Below are 19,877 nucleotides of genomic sequence, written 5' to 3'. Positions count from 1 at the left end.
ACATCTTTATTAATAGGAGGATGGATCCCTCTTTTTGACACACTATATGCAATATGCTCTATGCAACACAGAGCAGAAGCATTTGATGGAATATCAAGCCCTCTTGTGAAGCAGTACCTAATTTCGAAAGCATAACTGTATGCAAATTTCAAGCACAAAACTTGAAACACCCAATAGCCTCTCAAATCTTTATTAAATGCTCATGCCAGAGGATGAAGGAGGGCAGATACAATATTCTATTTCATAATTATATACTTCAAAGGCCTGCTTGAAAAACCAAACCTAAAAGAGGGGACAGTGATCTTGCTACGTAGTTGATCTCCAGAGAATAACGTATAAAGGAAAGCATGGATGTGATCGGTCTGGATATTTTGAATTTCCCGTGTAAAATGACAGGTAGGCAAAACTGCAGTGGAGATCATACATAGAAGCCATAACTTTCATAACTCATAGTCAGCAAGACATAAATGATTTTCTGGGCATTCTCAAAACATAAATGCTAAATGGAGTAGAAAATAGAAGATTTGGAAGGTAAAGAAGCTGCAGGATTTTAACTGCTCCCCCCCAAAAAAAAATCTGCTTATTCTTTACAAATTGGTGTTTAATAATAATCTAGAAATGATTAATTTGAAGAAAATGAATTAATGAAGCTGTTAATTTTAAATCTCAAAAACAACTGACAGCTAATGCTGCATCAGATGGTGAGAGATCTCCAGATATTGCAACCAAAATTACAGTTTTATAAAATTTACATGTATTTATATACTTACTTAAAAAATAGGATTCTTTCTTTGAAGATGTTTTAAAACAGGTTTTGGATATGGATACCCATGAAATACAGACATAATCAAAACTTAAGTTTCTCCAGTAGCTGCTAAGTTTAGATGCCTTAGTGCCTCATAAAGTCGCTGCTCCAAAACCAGATTTCACTTTAGTACAAAAAGGCATTTTAGTCCTTCTAAAAGCTGCTGGAGTAGCTCTCAGCATATGGTAAAACAAATCGGATGGGTCTTTGGTGACCTTGCAACAACTACTATTAAATTAAATTCTGTCACTATTCCAGACAACTATCCAATGAGGCATCAATATGATTTTACGTCAAAATTAAACAATAAAGAAAATTTTCTGGCTTTATGCCTCAAGTGTATGACCAGATGCCAATGAATAAAGACGCCATACCCAAACTGGCAATAGTTATTCCTGTTAACTCCATGGCATTTGCTTTAGGTAATGCTGCGCAAACTATGCAAATTTTGTCAGATTTCAGTTACTATTTTCTATATATATGTATAGGATATTTTGACTCCTTCCTCATCTCTCAATGAATATGTCATTCATAAAGAGTTTTACAAGAGATTAAAAAAGCCTAATTTGACTAGCAACCTTCCTAAATGCGCATTTGCTTCAGAACGTGCTGGCTGCATTGTCGATTTCATGGTTTTCCCCATGTGTAACAAGTATACGAGCCAGTTTCCCTTAGAAAGTCTTCCACGAAGGCATTCCTCCCTTTAGGCAGATAGCCCTCGTGTGATTTGCCATAATAATTCAATCCAATCCATAAAATCTTAAAATATGTACAAAGTTTTTAAGGAATTTCATTCAAATCCTTCAAATACTGATTCAATTCAGAATCTGCCAATAAATCCAGAAATTCTTTTTCAGTCATTAGCGAGTCACCATAAATTTCATCTCTCGATTTATCACAGCTGATGACATTATCTTTACTTTGATAGACTGCATCGTATCTTCTCATATGGGTAATGTTTTTTGGTTGAAAATAATCATTGGGGGGGGGGGGCAACTTATTGCGTATAAAATGGAAAGAATTCAGAAAAGTTTAGTGTTTTTTCAGAATGAACAATATATTTTATAATCAAGTTTGCCGATGTGTCATCGATACTGATATTCAACACGTGAACGGTGTAGAAAATTGACCAGCCGATGCTCTTTCTTGCATTCAAACGGTTACTGATGCTATTCCTGTTAACCCTTTGTTGCTCAGTGTTCCACTACATGGAACCCCCAAATTAAATCCATTCTGAAACCGTTAAATTCAACCGTAAATGGATAAAAATGCCTTTATAATATACTTCAAACTTCTCTTTTTAAATAGTAGATGGCAGCATATCACGGAAAGACCCAGAATTTTCATTTATGATGTGTTATTAAAATCCACTTATTTTCTATATTTTTTGGTGACGCAACAAAATTTGTTTGAAAAAAAACTCTGTATAATTTTGATGGCTGTACTCTATATCACTTGTTATATATTTTTTTACATTTTTCATACAAAAAGCATGTGAAGAATCATGAAATAAAGTGGGGTGTTGGCGATCTCATGCTATTGATCTCATGCTATTACGTATCAGAACATCTGTCTTAGGAGAAAACATCTGTTGTATATGTTTACTATTTACATTGTTTTGCAGAATGACGCAGTTTTGAGGGGTGAGGTGTGGTTTGTGCTATGTAAGCCCTAATATGGACATCTTGAAATTTTTGTGAGTAGTTTTCAGGTGGGAATTTTATCAGTAGCTTGAGTCATCTTTACTTAGGGAAGCTGCGCGAATTATTTTGCTATCGCTTTTAAGTCTCATTCCCGTTTATTATAATAATTGTGTAGATATTTTTTGTGCATGTATAATTTTTAGCTTATTTTTTTATTGTTAATATTAATTGCAGTTAATTTTTTTTTATTATTAATTTTCCATAAATGGCATTAAAACTCTTTCCGAAGAGGAAAGAATTTCTTTTTCTCTTTCTTTTTACTTGGAATTCTAAACATATTGTTGCACGGAACAGAAGCCACACAAAACAAGTTTATTGTTCAAAACCTGCAAAGTTGGTTTGTACTTCTATCAAAAAGATGCGACATGCTTTGAAAATTTCACGAAGCTACGAAATCGAAAAATGTGTAAATATTTTTTAATATAGGACCTGTGTATATACATATATTTATCTCGTTTATCCATATATATTCAAGAAAGTTGTGCATATCAAGAAAACCATGTATACAGCTATAATACAGTGTTTTTTTTTTTATTACTATACATAAGCTTCTACTAATTTCCGTGCTTCACTGCAATTCCACCTCATGGAACACCCACAGAATTGAAATGGTAAGTACAATTTTTACAAAATTTTATCTGTATACTCCTTTAGGCGTAGATAGACTGAATACAACTTTTCTTGTTGAAATACCGACTTTAAAGTGTAGTGCACCACAAAGAACTATGAATTTATTTTGCTAGCCTAATTTATTTCACATTGCTAGTCTCCAGTATTACACGAACTTAAATCAAAAGATAAAATTTCTGCTGATTGCCAAGAAGCCACAGAATTTTAAAACAGGAACACCAGACATGCCTTTTGTTCATAGAAAGCTTTTTTAAAAAAAAAAGTTTGCTTAAATTTTCTTGGCACTCGGTTCTTATTTCATATATTAGGCAATAACTTGCTTGTCTCTAGGACAAATACATCCTCAGAAGAGGGAAATAATCAAAAATTGTATAAATTCATTAACAGATGGTTCAGTGCATTTCAGACATCATTATATTCAAACATTTATAATCATTACAAGATTAACAAAAGCCAAACAGAAAATAATGCACCTTGATTGTAATAAAAAAATGTGATAAAAAAGAAGAAAATCAAACTAAATATATATAAAACATTAAATTACTACATATGCCAAAAAAAAAATACTATTAATTACCTAGCGAGGCTGCACATTGGAGCATGCCCTCCGCCTCTTTACAGAGAGCTGTAATCTTTTCGAGAGTCTGAAAAGGATTAAAATCAGAATTAGAGTGCTGCATATACATATATATTTACATTTAAATAAACATATATATTTAAATATTTTTTTTTTACATTTAAATAAAAACTTCAGTGAATTTGAAAGCATTTTATTATATTTCATGAGATTTCTAACACATATATTCTTTGCTTTGTAATAGTTTACACCACTGCACTTTTACGAAAAACCTGTATATGTATTTATGTTTGCTTACCGTAAGCAATCCTAAAAAGAGTTTTGCTTATACCGGGGCTTCTGTACAGCATAACTCAAAATCGAGTAGACTCAGAACGTTGAAATTTTGTATATAGGACTACTATATATAACACGTAGATGTGCACCTTGTATTTTGGTTGCAATCGCACGCGCCAAACTTATATAAATATATTTATATATATATCCACTATGTTACCCGGCTCAGTGATCTCAGTTTCTTTGCTCTTATATGTTTGTAAATTGTACACTTTTTGCTTTAAAATTGATTGAGTTATGTTGTTCTTATCTTACAGTTATGGTTTTTATGCCTTTAGTAAATCTGTATGCAATATTTTTAGAATCATCAACAATTTTAAAGTTGTTTAAGTGCCGCTAATCCTAATATTTTTTTAATGGCAGCCATTGCTTGTTTACATTTGAAACAGCAGGATAGTGGATTTGTTGCCAATCTAGAAAAACTTAGCTTCGCAACAACAAAGATAACGCCTTCATTTATTATTGCGAATTAAATCTTGCTTAATCCTTTCTGGAATTTTTTCAAGGAAATAAGTATTTAAGATTTACTTCGTAATTTTTAATATAGATATTTTGAGTTTTTACGTATTTTTGCCTTCTTGCGAAGTGAGAACTGAATTAATTGAATGAGAAACACTGAATTGTCTGAACATTATGGCGTAATGGATGATCGGATGCAATTTTAAAAGTACGACTAGCTTTATAGTTAAACATCATTCATTCTTGAACGTCTGAATACTTAATCGTCTGTGAAAAACTTTCTTTTCTTTTTTGTTTGCTTAATTTCTTTTATTTTCTTTCAGATTTACTTCGAAATTTTTAATAACGTCGTTCAGAGACATATCAACACCTTAAGGGAAAATTATGAATAACTGGTCGACATTTGAGGATTTTATCATTTATTTTTACAGAAAATAATTATTCCTGTATAAGTAACACATTATGAAAATTTGGCTTACCTGAAAAACAACTTAGGTCATATAAATGCAATGAAAATCAATAAAAGCCAGATGTCTACTTCTCTCTTAACTAGATCTCTTAACGGGAGATCTCGACAGGTATCTTCGGGGCGGCAGGTACAATGTGGAACATAGGCTTTTTTTTTTAAGAAATAAGGACAATGCACTATGGAAAAGAAACTAACACATATTAACAATGCAACAGTATATATCCATTCTTTTAACTATGTACATTTGTTGCATCTAAACTGGAATTGATTCCCATTTAGTATACATGCCTCATGGAGACACATACTACACTCTCTAACACATTGCACCCACTTCTGTCTGGCAGTATCATCAAAATAGTTCCCACTGCAATAGCCACAGTAATTTTCACTGTTTTCGAGATCCGTCGAGGTACTGGGTTGACTTCCTCCCTGACGTCTAGGTCCCTGTGTTGGTGTTTTACTGCGCAGTTGACTCCTGTATTCTGCGGATGTTATAAGGGCTGATTCTTGTTTTTTCTCCTATTCTGTACAGAGTGGTTCTGTACTACTGGTACAGGGGATAATTCCGAAAATGATGTAGAAGCTGATGCAGTAGATGGTGGTGATGACCTCTGGAGATTATCGTCTTCTTCCTCTACCATAACTGGAATGGTGCCATTTGTAGTAGCTGTAGTTCCAAAATATCGGGATTGCATGGGTATATTCCACATTTCCGAAAGCCATTGACAAAATTGCCCGACTCGACTGTCGAGATCTTCCCGTGATCAACTGTCAAAATCTTCACGAGTTACACATTTCTATGAGAGATGACAGCAACCCCCTCTGACAGGCTATGAAAACTTTTTGCTTAGACATCCATGCTCCTGAATGCCTGATCTCACTAACCAGTCATTTGGAAATCACCAAAAATTGAAACCATTGTACACATTTATCATCATTATTAAAGCCAATCTTATACTTTATGCATTGCAAATTATGAAGAACTTACCTGACAGATTATTAATATTTATTTTCTTGATCAATCTCTGACTTTACAACACATTCGATTCACAATGACACACTACATTCTTAGGCTATTCCAATACAGTGGTTTCCATATGCGACACAAGGGTGCAGACCACTCTACTAAGGGACTTCCTTAAAAGTGTCGAGATGTCCCCGAACGACTATATAGATATTTTGAGATTTTATGTACCTTTGTCTTGTCCGGAAGTGAGAACTGAATTAATCCAATGAGAAAAACTGAATCATCCGTGAAAAACTGTTTCTTTTTCGTTTTGTTTGCTTAATTGTTTTTATACATGGTTTTAGATTTATTACAGTATTTGAATAGAACATGTGGCAATGATTAGATAATTCTTCAAATGATATAAATTTATATGCATTCAGAGTAATGGATGAACGTATATGGACATAGTATACATATATATATATATATATATATATAGAATGTACATAGTATATGGACGAAATGTAACTCTGTTAAGTGAACCTAGCATTAGAGTGTTGTTACGTAAACAAATATAGTGAATTTTAAAGAGTGCATTTATTCTATTGTGGTTTATGCGCTGTGCACGAACTAGATTTAATTCAATCCAGTAAGTTTAAATGAAATGCTAGAAAAAATGTGTATAATTTAATATTCCCGGCAAGGAAGTCATGTGGTATACACATCAGATGTTTTATAACTGCAGCTACATCTATCTTTCATTCCACACAGGAAATCCAAACTGAAGTTGATATGTTTTTGGACTCGAACTTAAGAACGTATTTTGACAGAAAACTTTCATTACAGACACATTTCAAAAATACAATTCCATGCCAATACTACAAGAAATGAAATTATGAAATACTGTAGGAAATATAGATTATATGATATATATAAAATTAATCTTAGGAGATAACTAATCAATATCTCTTTAGTAAATATATATATATATATATATATATTAATTATATATATATATATATATATATTATATATATATAGGAAACATTTACTAAATGAAAATAAATGAGAAAATATAATTGCTATTGCAACACTGAAATAAGAAAGAAACAATACTTGAACAAGAAAACAATACTTGAACAGCAGCAACCATTTAACAGAGTAGCACACATTTCAAAATATAAGACAACCTGCATACAATCCAAGACTTTGTTGCAAAAATTCAGTCAAAATCGAAGACACATATGTGCAAATGGCATCAAATCTAGCAAAGTTCCTTTCCTGGCTTTTACTTGCATAACTGTTTGTCTGTTTACTTATGTTACAGATATACATTCTTCTACATAAAAAAGTATTTTAAATGACCCAAATATTCATGATTTGTCATAAATGTGAAAGATTCTAAATTTTAAAATGTAACATTTTATACAATTCTCTGGATTTCTTATTTATTTAAATTATGCATTCTTTATTTTAAAAAAATCTGATGTGAATAAAATGACTTTCTTCTATGGCGTATTTAAATAATAAATAATTTTTGCTGCATTTCAATTTATACTTATTTCCTGGAATTTGGGATATATTTCTCATTCATTCAGTTCTCACTTCATGGCAAGGAAGAAATACATAACAAAATTTTGATGTCAAAATGGCAACTCCTTCAGATCATCAAAACGTACGTCTACATTGTCATTTTCCAAAATTGAGTTCCACCCCCCCCCCCCCAAAAAAATGAAAAACATCTCTAAATCACAAAAAGTATAAAATATCTGAAATGAACTATCATACTACCGGATTAGAATCATTATTTATGTCTAGTTCTGTTCCAAAAAAATGTGTATGAAGAAGCATAAAACTTACCTGTCTTGGGCAAGGTGGCGAGGCAGACGAGGAGGTTGTGGAGGATGAAATCCTCCTCGTCTTGTGTCCTGGTGCCTATAAAAGTAACAAATATAATTAGAAACAACTATTACAATAGTTAGTGCACATATACGAAATATTTCTCATATTTACAATCAGGTATAAAACATCTTGAAATAACTCTATGTAAGGAAAGAATAAAAGACTCTTTTCCACACCAAAAATTATAAAAACTGATTTTTTAAATTAATTCTAAAGAGAATTTTTCATGGCATCTGTACGTACGTATCTCACATAACTCAAAAAGAAGTAGCTTCAGAATATTGAAATTTTTTATATAGGACTGCTACAACATGCAGATGTGCACCTCTTATTTTAGTTGCGATTAACCGCACCAAACGTGTATAACGCATATAAAGAGATGTATATATCCACTCCGTTCACCGGCTCAGTGATCTCAGTTTCTTTACTCCTATACGTTTGTTAAGTTGTGCATTTTTTACTTTAAAAAGGATTGAATTATGTTATTCTTATCTTTTGGATAAGATTTTCTGCCTTTTAGTACATCTGCATGCAATATTTGTGGAGTTATCAACAATTTAAAAGTTGCTTAAGTGCACCTAAGCCTAATGAATTTTGTGATTGCAGACAATTTGTTTACACTTCAAACTTGGCAAAATAGCGGATTTGTTGCCAATCTACAGAAACTAAGCTTTAAAACAACAAAGATAATACCTTTTCTTATTGCGAATTAAATCATGTTTAATCCATTCTGGAATTTATTCGAGGAAATACGTGTTACAGATTTATTTCGTAATTTTTAATATAGATATTTTTAGTTGTTATATATTCTTGCCTTGTCAGGAAGTGAGAACTGAATTAATTGAATGAGAATTGAATGTGAAAAACTCTTTTTGTTTTATTTGCTTAATTTCTTTTATATTGTTACAAAATGTAAAGGTCCAGTAAGATAGCTTCACCGCAAAGCAGTTTTAAGGTTACCATAAAATGGCAATGGAAGGCAGGGTTGCCACATTTGGCGATAAATCAGCCTTTTGGCGACATTTGGCAACAAAATTTGCAATATACCATAGACAGTTGGAGAAACTTCTGGAATGAATTCTTACTGGTTTAGTCCAGAATGTTCCCGAACACAAGCTGAAAGCTATATAAACCATGCTGGTCTGCAGTCTGAAAGTGTGCTACATCGAGAGTGTGTGTGCCTCGTCTAGCGAGTCAATCCCTGCGGAGTCGATCGAGTTGACAGCCGGGCAGCGAGTGCCGAGTGGGTCGAGTTCACTGAAGGAGCCTGTTAGTGTATCGCGGTTAGTTCATCGTCGAGAGAGCGTGTTGAGCTCCGGGAAAGACTGAACCGAAGATTCAGGCTGTGCTCGTGTGTCGTCGAGTGCATCGCGAGTTGTAGCGTGGAGAGTCTCGAGAGTGCGTGGAGTTCCGAGAACGACCAAGCAGAGTCGGGAGCTGTACTCCGAAAAGCAGAGTCGGCTGCTTTGCAGGAAGCTGTCTCCACCGTGATAGCCTGATAACTTGAAGGCTGTGTCCAGGGTTCGTACACATTTCTGCACAAGGAAACTAAGTACTTTTAAGGACTTTTATAGACCATTAATGAAAAAAAATTAAGGACCTAAGAGCAAATGGGAACTGGATAAATTCAATTAAAAATATTATATCTATGCTTGAACCTGAGTAGGATGCATTATTATTAAACATAACTTAATTAACATATTTATTAATATGTTTGAAAATAAAATTAATTTTATAAAACTTAAAAAGTAGCATTAAATATTTTACACTCATAATAACTGGACATATTTGAAAGGAAATAAAAGACATTTTAGTTACCTTTTACTAACAATTATCCTTTTTCTTTTTTAATGTCTCATTTTGTCACATATTTGCTCAGTCTAGAGGTTCAGTAAGTAGATTTTATGTCAAGTAGCATAGGTTAAAATGAGCATTAAAATCATAATCAGCATGATTCGTAACAAAAGACTGAATGTTATTACCGCTGCTGCTTTGTCTAGAGAGAGATCTCCTGATTAGAACAAACCTGAAATGCCTGATGTAGGCACAGTTACAAGTTTTGAAAGTTAGCTGACCTCTGTCTGATGCTGTTAGTGTCGTAGCTTCGTGTAGAGCTCCAGGGGTTGTAACTCAGTTAATATACTTTAAGGTTCTATTAAGCCACTAAAGCATTAGCAGTGATAAGTTCTTTTGAATTTAGTCTCATTGGATGCAAAGAATAACTTTCACGAGAATTTTTATATCTTAGTGATTTTTATATCATGTGACTACGGTAAAGGTTTAACACGATGAGCCTGACGCCGAATTTGCTGTCCTTTCTGTTGAGCCGGCAGCAATATTGCGATCAAGCGGTGCAATATTGCTGACTTAAATTATTAATAAATTATACAAAAAGGAAGGAGATGCACATAAAGTCCGAAAGTATTGTTCGAAATGTTATGATGACAATTCAAAACTATTTGGATGCAAGATAGCCAAAAATGTTACCAAAATAAATGTTTCATATTGTAATATGTATAAAACTGAGTTGTATTTTTGTTTAGAATGTTTCAATAAATTTCATTAAAACTACATTTGATCACATTTCATTGAGACTATACTTATTTTTTAACTTTAATACTGTCGGTCCCGCGAAAAGACGCCAGCCAAACGAAAATTCCACTGCCGGTTTTCAGGGACCGATGCCAGGCTCAGCGTGTTAACGAAAGGCAATAACTTGCTTTAATATAGAGAGATAATTTTTAAGAGAATGCATTTAGTTATAATTAAATTAGTCATTATGGATTTACATGGCCACTATTAAATTAGATTTATTTTTTAATAATATTTGTTAAAAAACCCTATTAATATCACAATCTCAAAAATTTCATAGTTTAAAATACATGCAATTTATGACATTGATTTTTAAACAATATTAGGATAATTACACATTAAAAGCTACAAAACATAAAATTCAACAAAATAATTATGCATCTTTTTAATTTGAAGGCCTGCCTAGACATTCTGGCTAATTTATATCGACTTCCGTGTCCTTAAGCATGTCTTCTGACAATTAGAAATTTGTCTCAATATGCAAACCAATGTTCTCATTAGTTTCTGTGTGTTTTATCTCCTAACTGCCAACCTCTCCACAATGTACTTACCTATGAGGGTTTATTTGATCTGGTAAAAGTGAAATAGTCTGACCCCCCCCCTCCCCGACAGACGTGAAACAAATTATCACTATGTCTGAAAGTAACTATAAATCAGATAATAAATTTAAATAAAGGTTTAAATAAGCTTCTGATTCAAAAAGAACTTGGAACATATAGGTCTGTTCTTATGCTAACAAAATCAATTACAGTTTGTGGTGATATAATTAAACAAGAAGAGTCAAATTCAAACTAAAAATATGGACTAAGGGGTCAAAGACTGTACAATTTAATTTCAATTTAATCTGGTTCAGTAACTCTATTGTCATAATAAACTCAGATGTCCACAGCAGTAATGGAAAGACTAATAATTACAAATTATCAGAACTGACAGAACTAATGCAGGAAGCAAGTAGAGATCAGAAACACACTCATCTTACACTCCAAAACTGTTTAAGTGAGGAAATAGAAAGGGAAATTATAGTAAAGGCTGAAACTGTAAATAACTGGGTAATTTACATAATAATAACTGTACATATCTTTAAAGAATAATTTTCCTTCTCTTTACATATTTCGTTTCTTTTTTCAACACATTTCCTTTTCACTTTAAATTTTTGGGATTTAATTAAAGATTTCTGTTATTCTAAAAGACTGCTAATTTTATTTCTTTAGTAATACAAACATTCAGAAGAAATATGAAATACACATGGTAAAGTCTGGTCACAGAGCTGGTGTGGCATAATTCTTAGAATTTAAGGAGACACTGAGCAACAAAATCTAGAAATGGCAAAACTTTTAAAATTTAGAGCAGGCTTTGGAAGCAGACTTTAGAAAGGCACCAAGCAGCATAATTTAGGATCCACAGAGACTGCGTCAGGTGGCAAAATGCCTAGCGCCAGCTCTGTGTATGATGCATTAAGACATATTAGATGAATCTTTTGAATTGTCAGTTTTCAAATTCTTTATTAATAGAAAAATTCCTTTCTATAATGCCTGTCCATATGATAAAATTAGAAGTACTTTTGATATTTTCCGTACTTGTATCTAGTGAAAAGTAGAGAAAATAAAGGGAAGATAAAAATGTTAAGACAGCGATTCTAGAATCAGCAGTAAAACATTCAACTATTATGTTTTCATTGTTCTTCCAGATGTTCTCCAAAATGTAAGAAACTGTATGTTACTACCATGGAGATATTTTTCATTTTATCACATTTTTCTAGAATCCTTTAGAATCGTGGGTCTATAAATTTGTCTTAAAATCTTTCTAAACTTTCCAAGATTTAATGTCTAAAATCCTAAAGAAATATTACCCCTACCAATTCTGTAACAGCAAAAAGGCTGAAATGTTTTACAAAAAAAATCAGAGGAAAAATGTGTGAAATTAATTTTATAAAGAAAATTGATGCATTTTCTAAGAATTCTGATCATTCTGAGAAATGGGGAAAATTCTTACCATGAAAAAATTTAAAGACATTTTTAATTAATTACGTAGCTATTTTGCTTTTGCTAAAACCTGTTTTGTAAACTGTGCTTTATAGCATTATTCTTTGCTTATTTTTCAGATTCAATAAATTGTATACACTGGTGTGCAAAAATTAAGGACGAGACAGTTTTTTCAATATAACTTTGTACAAAAGCTTTCCAAATCAACACATTTAATACCGTAAGATCCCCAATACATAAGGACACGAGTAATGTAAGCAACACTTACAAAAAGAGAAATCAGAGGGATAAAAAGAAGCTTTATTCAAAAAGTAGCACAGAGCGCAATGCGACTGAAGGCTGAAACACTGTGATGGGTGTCCACCAAGAAAAATCCGGTCTTCAATAGGGGATATGATCTCCCCTGACTGCTAGGCAGGTTTCACAGCGTCTGCCCATACAGAGAATGAGGGTGTCAATGAGTTGTTGAGGCATTGCTGCCCATTCGTCTTGCAGCCCAATCGAAGCTCCGGAATCGTTACTGGTGGTAAGTTATGAGCTGCCAAGCATCTGCCTAGAAAATCCCATACATGCTCGATGGGATTGAGATCCGGAGATCGTGCCGGCCAATACATATGTTCAATATCCTCACTCTCTAAGAGCTGTTCGGCAGCTACTGTGCGATGACATGGTGCATTGTCGTCCATGAAAAGGAACTGCGGACCCATAGCACCTCTAAAAAGATGCACGTATGGAAGAAGAATCTCGTTACAATAACGGGTCCCGTTGACTGAACCTGCGTCAAAGATGTGAAGGTCTGTATGACTACCAAGCAATGATGCCTCCCCAAACGAGAACACCGCCACCTTCATACCTGTCCCATTCAATGATGTTCGAGGAATGATTGCGGCTTCCCCGCTCTCTCCAGATGAGTATGCGATAAGAATCGCTACTCAGACTGAATCTGCTCTCATCTGTAAAGAGTACTCTTTCCCATTCATTGTCTCTCCATTTCCGGTGTTCCCGGCACCACAGAGAACGCTTTCTCCGATGGGCAGGTGTTAGAGGTACACACCGTACAGGGCGTCGTGCAAACAGATCACCACCGTGCAGTCTTCTGGCCAAAATAAAACACGATATCGGTCATCTAGTCGTCTGTGTCGTGTGTCTAGCGATTTCTCCTGCTGTCTGCCGCCTGTTTCTTCTGGCCTGTAAGGCAATATACTGGTCATCTGCGGGTGTGGTTCCTCGTGGACGACCACTACTCAGGGTTGCCACTCAAACAGGAGAATGAAATTCCCTGACTTTTCCAGGTTTTCCAGGTGTGTTTCAAGAAAATTCCAATCTATCCGCATAATGTACGTTGGCTGTGCTAAGAGGTAAATTAATTATGGTATTACTTGTATTGTGTAGCAAATTCACTTAATTATTCAATAAATTCCAGAGGACATTTATTCTTAATTATTCTTGGTATACTTTGATAATTTTGTTTAGTTTTCCACTTAAGAAACTTAATAAAATTTAAGATATATACATTGGATAACAAATGTATGTTTTATTTAATTAATACTCATGATCATCACCAGTTCAACACGAGGCTAATCCGGTCCTTATAAATCACAATGCAATGCTAAATAGTTAGGTTAGATTTTAGGTAAATTTAATTAGCGTGAGGTATGTTCTTAAAAGGCACCTTAACACTTGAAAACACAAATATAATTATAATCGTTTTTGTTTTCTCCACTGAAGATTGAGATTAGAATCTTCCCAATCTGGAATAAAATAAGGCTTTTTTTGCAGACATTCTGCAGCTAAATGCAAGAAAGAAATCTATTTTAATAAATTGAGGTATTTTATATTAATTTCGCAGCATACATAAGGAAAAAATATGTGCATTAAATTTCGTGATGGTATGTCATCATACTGCTATAATTAATTTCAGGATTATGCCAGAGAAAATTTCCTGAAATTCGGAAATATTATTTACTAATAATAAATAAATTTAGAGGGAAGAAGCAACATTAAATTATATGAATAACATAAAAATAATTACTTAAAATTGAATTATAATAATCAACGATATTTTAGCGAATATAGTTATATTACATGGCTAGCCTAGATGACCGATTACTATTTTTTTTATTTTACTGCAAAATGGCAAGGTATTTATTAAAAAGAAAAAAAAAAGGTTTAAAAAGATTTTGTGGTAAAATTCTAGCATTGCATCTTTCTACATCTTTGGCAAAATTTTGAAAATTGTCACCAAGACCAAAATGACCCGTTTACTGCGCATCATGATGTCGCCAAATCTTATTATTATTCTAACCAAAGAACGTCTATGTAAAGAAGAAAAGGTTCCATACAAGTAATATGCTATTACCCCGCTAGAATGCGGAGGGAAAATTTGCCAAAGGATTTGGCGACGGAATCTGGCGGCCAGAATTTCCCTCTCCGTGATGTGTACAGGAAATTGAGAAACACGTGTTAAGAAGAAACGCTCTTTGACAAAAAGAAAACTACGAAAATCCGTTTTTAAATTATTGCGAAAAATCCAAGAAGAAACGTTTTATCAAAGGGCGTTTCTTCTTGGATTTTTCGCAATAATTTTAAAAACAGATTTTCGTAGTTTTTTTTTTTCCTGAAAATAACTAATCCATGAATTAATTTACTTGCGCCAAAAAATATTTTCTTTTCCTTTAAAGTTTAACCACTTGCACTAAGACTAAACTTCACGGTTGCGGTGCCATGCGCTACAATATAACAAGCGGTAAAGTGTCTCATTTACGCCGCTCCACATCTGCGAGTGCAATCCAGAGCTGTAACTCGAGAAATAAACAATCTCATTGTTAGCCGACGTGTGCACCATGTTATTTTCATTTTTGCGATAAATGCTTATCAACGTGGTGTTCACGTCGCTCGCGGTTTGAGACAAAAGCATCTCGACGTGCGTGGCACGTCTTTTTAGTGCAAGTGGTTAAAGAAATTTTAAACGATATTCATTTTATGAACTCTTGATAACGTGACCTTCAAACTTCGACACCGGTTTCGAGCTTTGGCGACAGATATATCAGACATGCACAGCTATTTCCCTCTATGATGGAACGGAGCCACGTCTGTTGCAGAGAGGTTTTCCTTCTTTACAATTCTTTGATTCTTACATATTCTTTGATTCAAACGTCCATGGTACCGTATATTAGGATTAAACCCATTTTGTTTTATACGAGAACAGGTACTTTCTTTAATTCATGTACTGCACATGCGATTCTCGAGAATACTGGAAACCAAAACTTGCGGGAAAGTTGCTTTGCTTTTCTAAAATATTTACAATAAAATTGGAGCTGCGAAAATTGGCTCTATGCCAGCTACCCGAATGACACTCATGTGATACATAATTCGCCAAAAAAGTTATCTCTTCCGACGTCGGCGCAAAAATCGCTTTTTTTGGCGGGATCGTTGTATGAACTTCCCTGACTTTTCCAGATTTTGAGAAAAATACTTAAATTCCCTGACTTTTCCCTGAATATTTTGGTCAATTTTCGAATTCCCTGACTTTTCCCGGTTCTCCCGGTTTTCCAGGTAGCGTGGCAACCCTGACTACTAAACCCCCGGATAGCTGTTCCTGTAGTTTGAAATTGTTTCCAAAGTTGTGAAACGATGCTGTGAGCAATTCCGAACTCTGCAGCCACACTTGTCACACTGCGGCCTTCATCCAACTTCCCAATGATTGGACCTTGGGTAAAAGTATCCAGATGTCATCTAACAGATTGATTATTCGCCATTTCTCGCTGAGCCAGTAACTCGGTGTGATTTTAACTGCTATACGGCGTGCAATCTCTTTGCCAGAAATACTGATCTTACACCGACAACATGCTTTATACTACTCAGACACTCCCCCATTACGTCTACCTGCATATCTGCGCATGTGCTACCGTACATCACCTTACTTAATCTCCTGATTATTCTTTCTGTCCTCTCTGCCTCTTCGTTCAGCTGATATGATAATTTTTCGACTTCGTTACACAGTGGAGAAAAAAAAGTTGAGAAGCGATCAATGACAAATAGCTAATACAGCGAAAAATCCCCCTACTCTACTTATTGGCGCCACGCCAGGAGAGATAAAGACCTTTGAACCCAGAGTCACGTGATCACACATCTGGTCGAACGAAGTCTCTCCCTTTTGAACGAAGTCTCTCCCTTTTTTTTCCTGCCGTGCCTACTTGCGGAAAAGAATCCAGAAGAAAATGTCCAAGAACCGGGGGAATGAGTCATAACTCGCAATAAGAAAAGAACAAAAAAGAAGTTTTTCCCCCTTTTCACGCATTATCACTGCCTTTGGAGAAAGAAAGGAAAAGTTTCCACCACACACACACTGACCTTGCATTTTCTGCTTTCAAAGCAAACATAATTACCCAGATCAAAATAAATAATTCATTATTATATCTACTTCCTTTTGAACAACGATCCCCGGAATTTCCGGGTATCGAAGTTCAAAATCCGCGGAGCACAAACACCCCTGCATACTATTTAAATTTTGATATTAGAAAAGCTTTGAAATTTCTGCATATCATAAAAGTAATAATCTACCTTCTAATAAAACATTAAATGTGCAATTTTCTACACTTTTTTCCCAATACATCAAATTGTGATTTAACATGTAACTGAAATATCAGTCATTGGTGACCAACACTATACATTCCATTCAGATGATGTCAGTCACCAAAGGCCAACACAGTATATTTTTTATTTGGACTGCACCAGTCACCAGCGTTACACAATTTAAAAAACTATCTCAGTATATTTTTTATTTGGACTGCACCAGTCACCAGCGTTACACAATTTAAAAAACTATCTCTTCTATCAAATGATGCACAGATCTCTTGGCTGCAACTATACTGGTGAAACTGGGTATCATGGTCTAAATAAGAAAGGAAGACAAAGCAGGCATGGTGCTTAAATGCTAAAGCACTGCAGTGCAATCAACTTTCTCTCAGGAATAGATAACATCACAAACTACTTTGTTATTATAATATTATATACAAGTAACTTTCTATTATTTATACATTTATAATTATATAGTATTTTCAGCTTAAAACCTAAAAATACTATATAAATTTTCCAAAATTGGCCCAAGCTTAGAAATATTCCATAAAAGCTAAATCCAAAAAAAGGAGTAAACAAGGTTCTCCAAGGCAGACGAGTAGCAAGACATCAAGCTGCAGACTAAATGACAGAAGATGAGATTCCAAAAAGACAACATACTTGCAGAAAAAATAATTTCTGAAAAACTCTACAAGACAATTTAATGGGTAAAGTTAAAGAGCAATTTTCTATCTCTTTCAGAAAGAAAATAATTTTTAACATGTGAGAGTAATTCTTTGCATTAACATCAGATAATTTTAACACACAAATGCTAGAATAAAAAAATTCAAATTTCAACATTAGAACTTGCTAGCAGTTTAATAGCATGCCAAATACAGAGGTAACTTAAACATGAATATGGCAAAGTAGAATTGAAAACTTTGATTTACAGTTGTCCCTTTTTGGCCAGTTATTTTTCAAAAGTAAACATATTTATGCTTAAAACTGAAACAATGCAGGAAAAGTCATTTAAAAAAATGGAAACAATTGAAATCAGAGTCAATGGTTTCCTGTTAATTTTTTCCTCTGTTTCAATTAAAGCTGGGTTTACTACACACAAATCGATTCGTTGATGGGCTATGATAAATAATTAAAGATAACCTATTGTGTCTGTTAGCTCTTGATTCTTAAACTAAGCTGTCTTCAGTTTTTCCAAATCTAGTTACAAGCTCTTTGAAATATCAGTAATGATTTACAATTGGAACAAACTCAGCAGGCAAATAAAGACATTCTTCAGGTTGTAGTTAATTATACATTCTTCACTACAATTTCATAAGTTTATCTGCAACGATCTGAGCAAAAATTCAACTACAGCAAGATACAAAATTGAAACCTAACAATTTAAATTAATACTTTTTTTAATACAGATAGATTTTTACTTAATTAGAATATTTTGCAAACTTCGATTTATTATGAAACAAATTTTTTTCTTCAGTTTAACATTTCTTCATATCTTCTCATTAAACAAAACACATTCAAATTAAAATTTTAAATTAATCTTAAAACTTACATTTTTATCAGCAGTTCCTTGACTACTGACAAGTTCTTCCAGTTCTAATTGCAACTGCTTTCTACTCCTTTCAAGTTCTCCCATTTTATCTTGGCTATCTTTATATGCCCGGGTTAAAGATAGGATTTTAGTCTCTTTTTCTTTAGATTTTCTTTCAGCCTCCTCTCTTTCCTGAGCAATTCTCTTAGATACAGCTTTTTCTATGGCAAGCAACTGGGCAAATTTTCGTTGCTTTTTCTCTAGTTCAGAAACTTTAGTCCTCTGATTTTCAAGTTCCATGTTTAGGTCTTCTACCTATAAATTATTAGAAGTAAAATTGTAAATTGAATATATTTGTAGTGAATATAAACAAGAACTGCATAACTTCATATGAAAATACAATTGAAATGCTAGTTAACTTATATATATGTAAAATTATCTCACCTCAGATTGAAGCTTCTTTTTTGATTTGGATAATTTCCCATTAGCAGTCTGAAGTTCTTCTATCTGCCTCTCCAGCATTTCAATATCTTTCGTCTGTTTTTTACAAACTTCTTTAAGGTTGGCAACCTGCTGAGCATCCTCATCTGCTCGTTTCTTTAGTTCTTGCAACTAAAATAATAATGTTAACATTAAGAAATTTAGCAATTAGTAAGGAATTTACATTTCATAATGGCATATTCAATGGCAGATCTCTGAAGTGAGAGATTCATTTCACTTGACCATTTAAGGAACTCATTTTATGATACAATATATGTTTACTACTCTTTAAAAATGAATCGATGAATCGTATTTCTTAGCAGCTTGCATGATACATTTTATGTATTTCTTTGTTAATGCAGGAAATAATTCCTAAGAATTTGCCAAGATTTGAAATGGTGCTATATATGATTAACCCCTTAACTGCCGCGGGCGTATATATACGCCTTGCTCAGCCGATGCGTTAACTGCCCCCCAAATGCGCAGCCGATGCGTTAACTTTGCGAATAATTTTAGGTGTAGCAGCGCAAAGCAAATGATAGCAGTTCGGAAGGACGTATATATACGCCTGGGGCAGTTAACGCATCGGCTGAGCAAGGCGTATATATACACCCGCGGCAGTTAAGGGGTTAAATATAATTATTTTTAACACTTCTTGTGATGTCACGCAAGTCCTAACACTTTGAACTAATCTTTTCAGTTTTAATTTCAGGTGAGAAAGCAGTAAGAAACAGCCTAAGGGAAGAATTAAACGATGAGATAAATATACAATCAGCTACTTACTTTCAAAAGCTAAAAACAGCTGTACTGAAGATAAATATGTCCCATTTCCCATTAATCTTTACAAACTATTTTTATCCCTGAATTACATTGCACTGTCTCAGTTT

The 19,877-nt window shown here is 33.8% G+C and overlaps 1 protein-coding gene across 1 annotated transcript in view; it reads right to left on the bottom strand.

Moving 5' to 3' along the window:
- The window catches only part of LOC146995585 (uncharacterized), a 518,442-nt gene that overhangs the window by 398,470 nt on the left and 100,095 nt on the right, over positions 1-19,877 (bottom strand). Inside the window, exons 15-18 of the mRNA XM_085823152.1 lie at positions 18,955-19,122; positions 18,532-18,825; positions 7,789-7,863; positions 3,716-3,782 (exon numbers count right to left, since the gene is read on the bottom strand). Of these exons, the coding sequence (XP_085679278.1) occupies positions 3,716-3,782; positions 7,789-7,863; positions 18,532-18,825; positions 18,955-19,122 (604 nt within the window). The remainder of the gene's footprint in view (positions 1-3,715; positions 3,783-7,788; positions 7,864-18,531; positions 18,826-18,954; positions 19,123-19,877) is intronic.

Source organism: Stegodyphus dumicola, chromosome 9 (genome assembly GCF_044657685.1).
Source record: "Stegodyphus dumicola isolate Sdum_Otavi_A_Nest chromosome 9, ASM4465768v1".
NCBI classification, from domain to species: Eukaryota; Metazoa; Arthropoda; class Arachnida; order Araneae; family Eresidae; genus Stegodyphus; species Stegodyphus dumicola.
The sequence above is the reverse complement of the archived record's forward strand: the minus strand, read 5'-3'. Positions and strand labels throughout refer to the sequence as shown.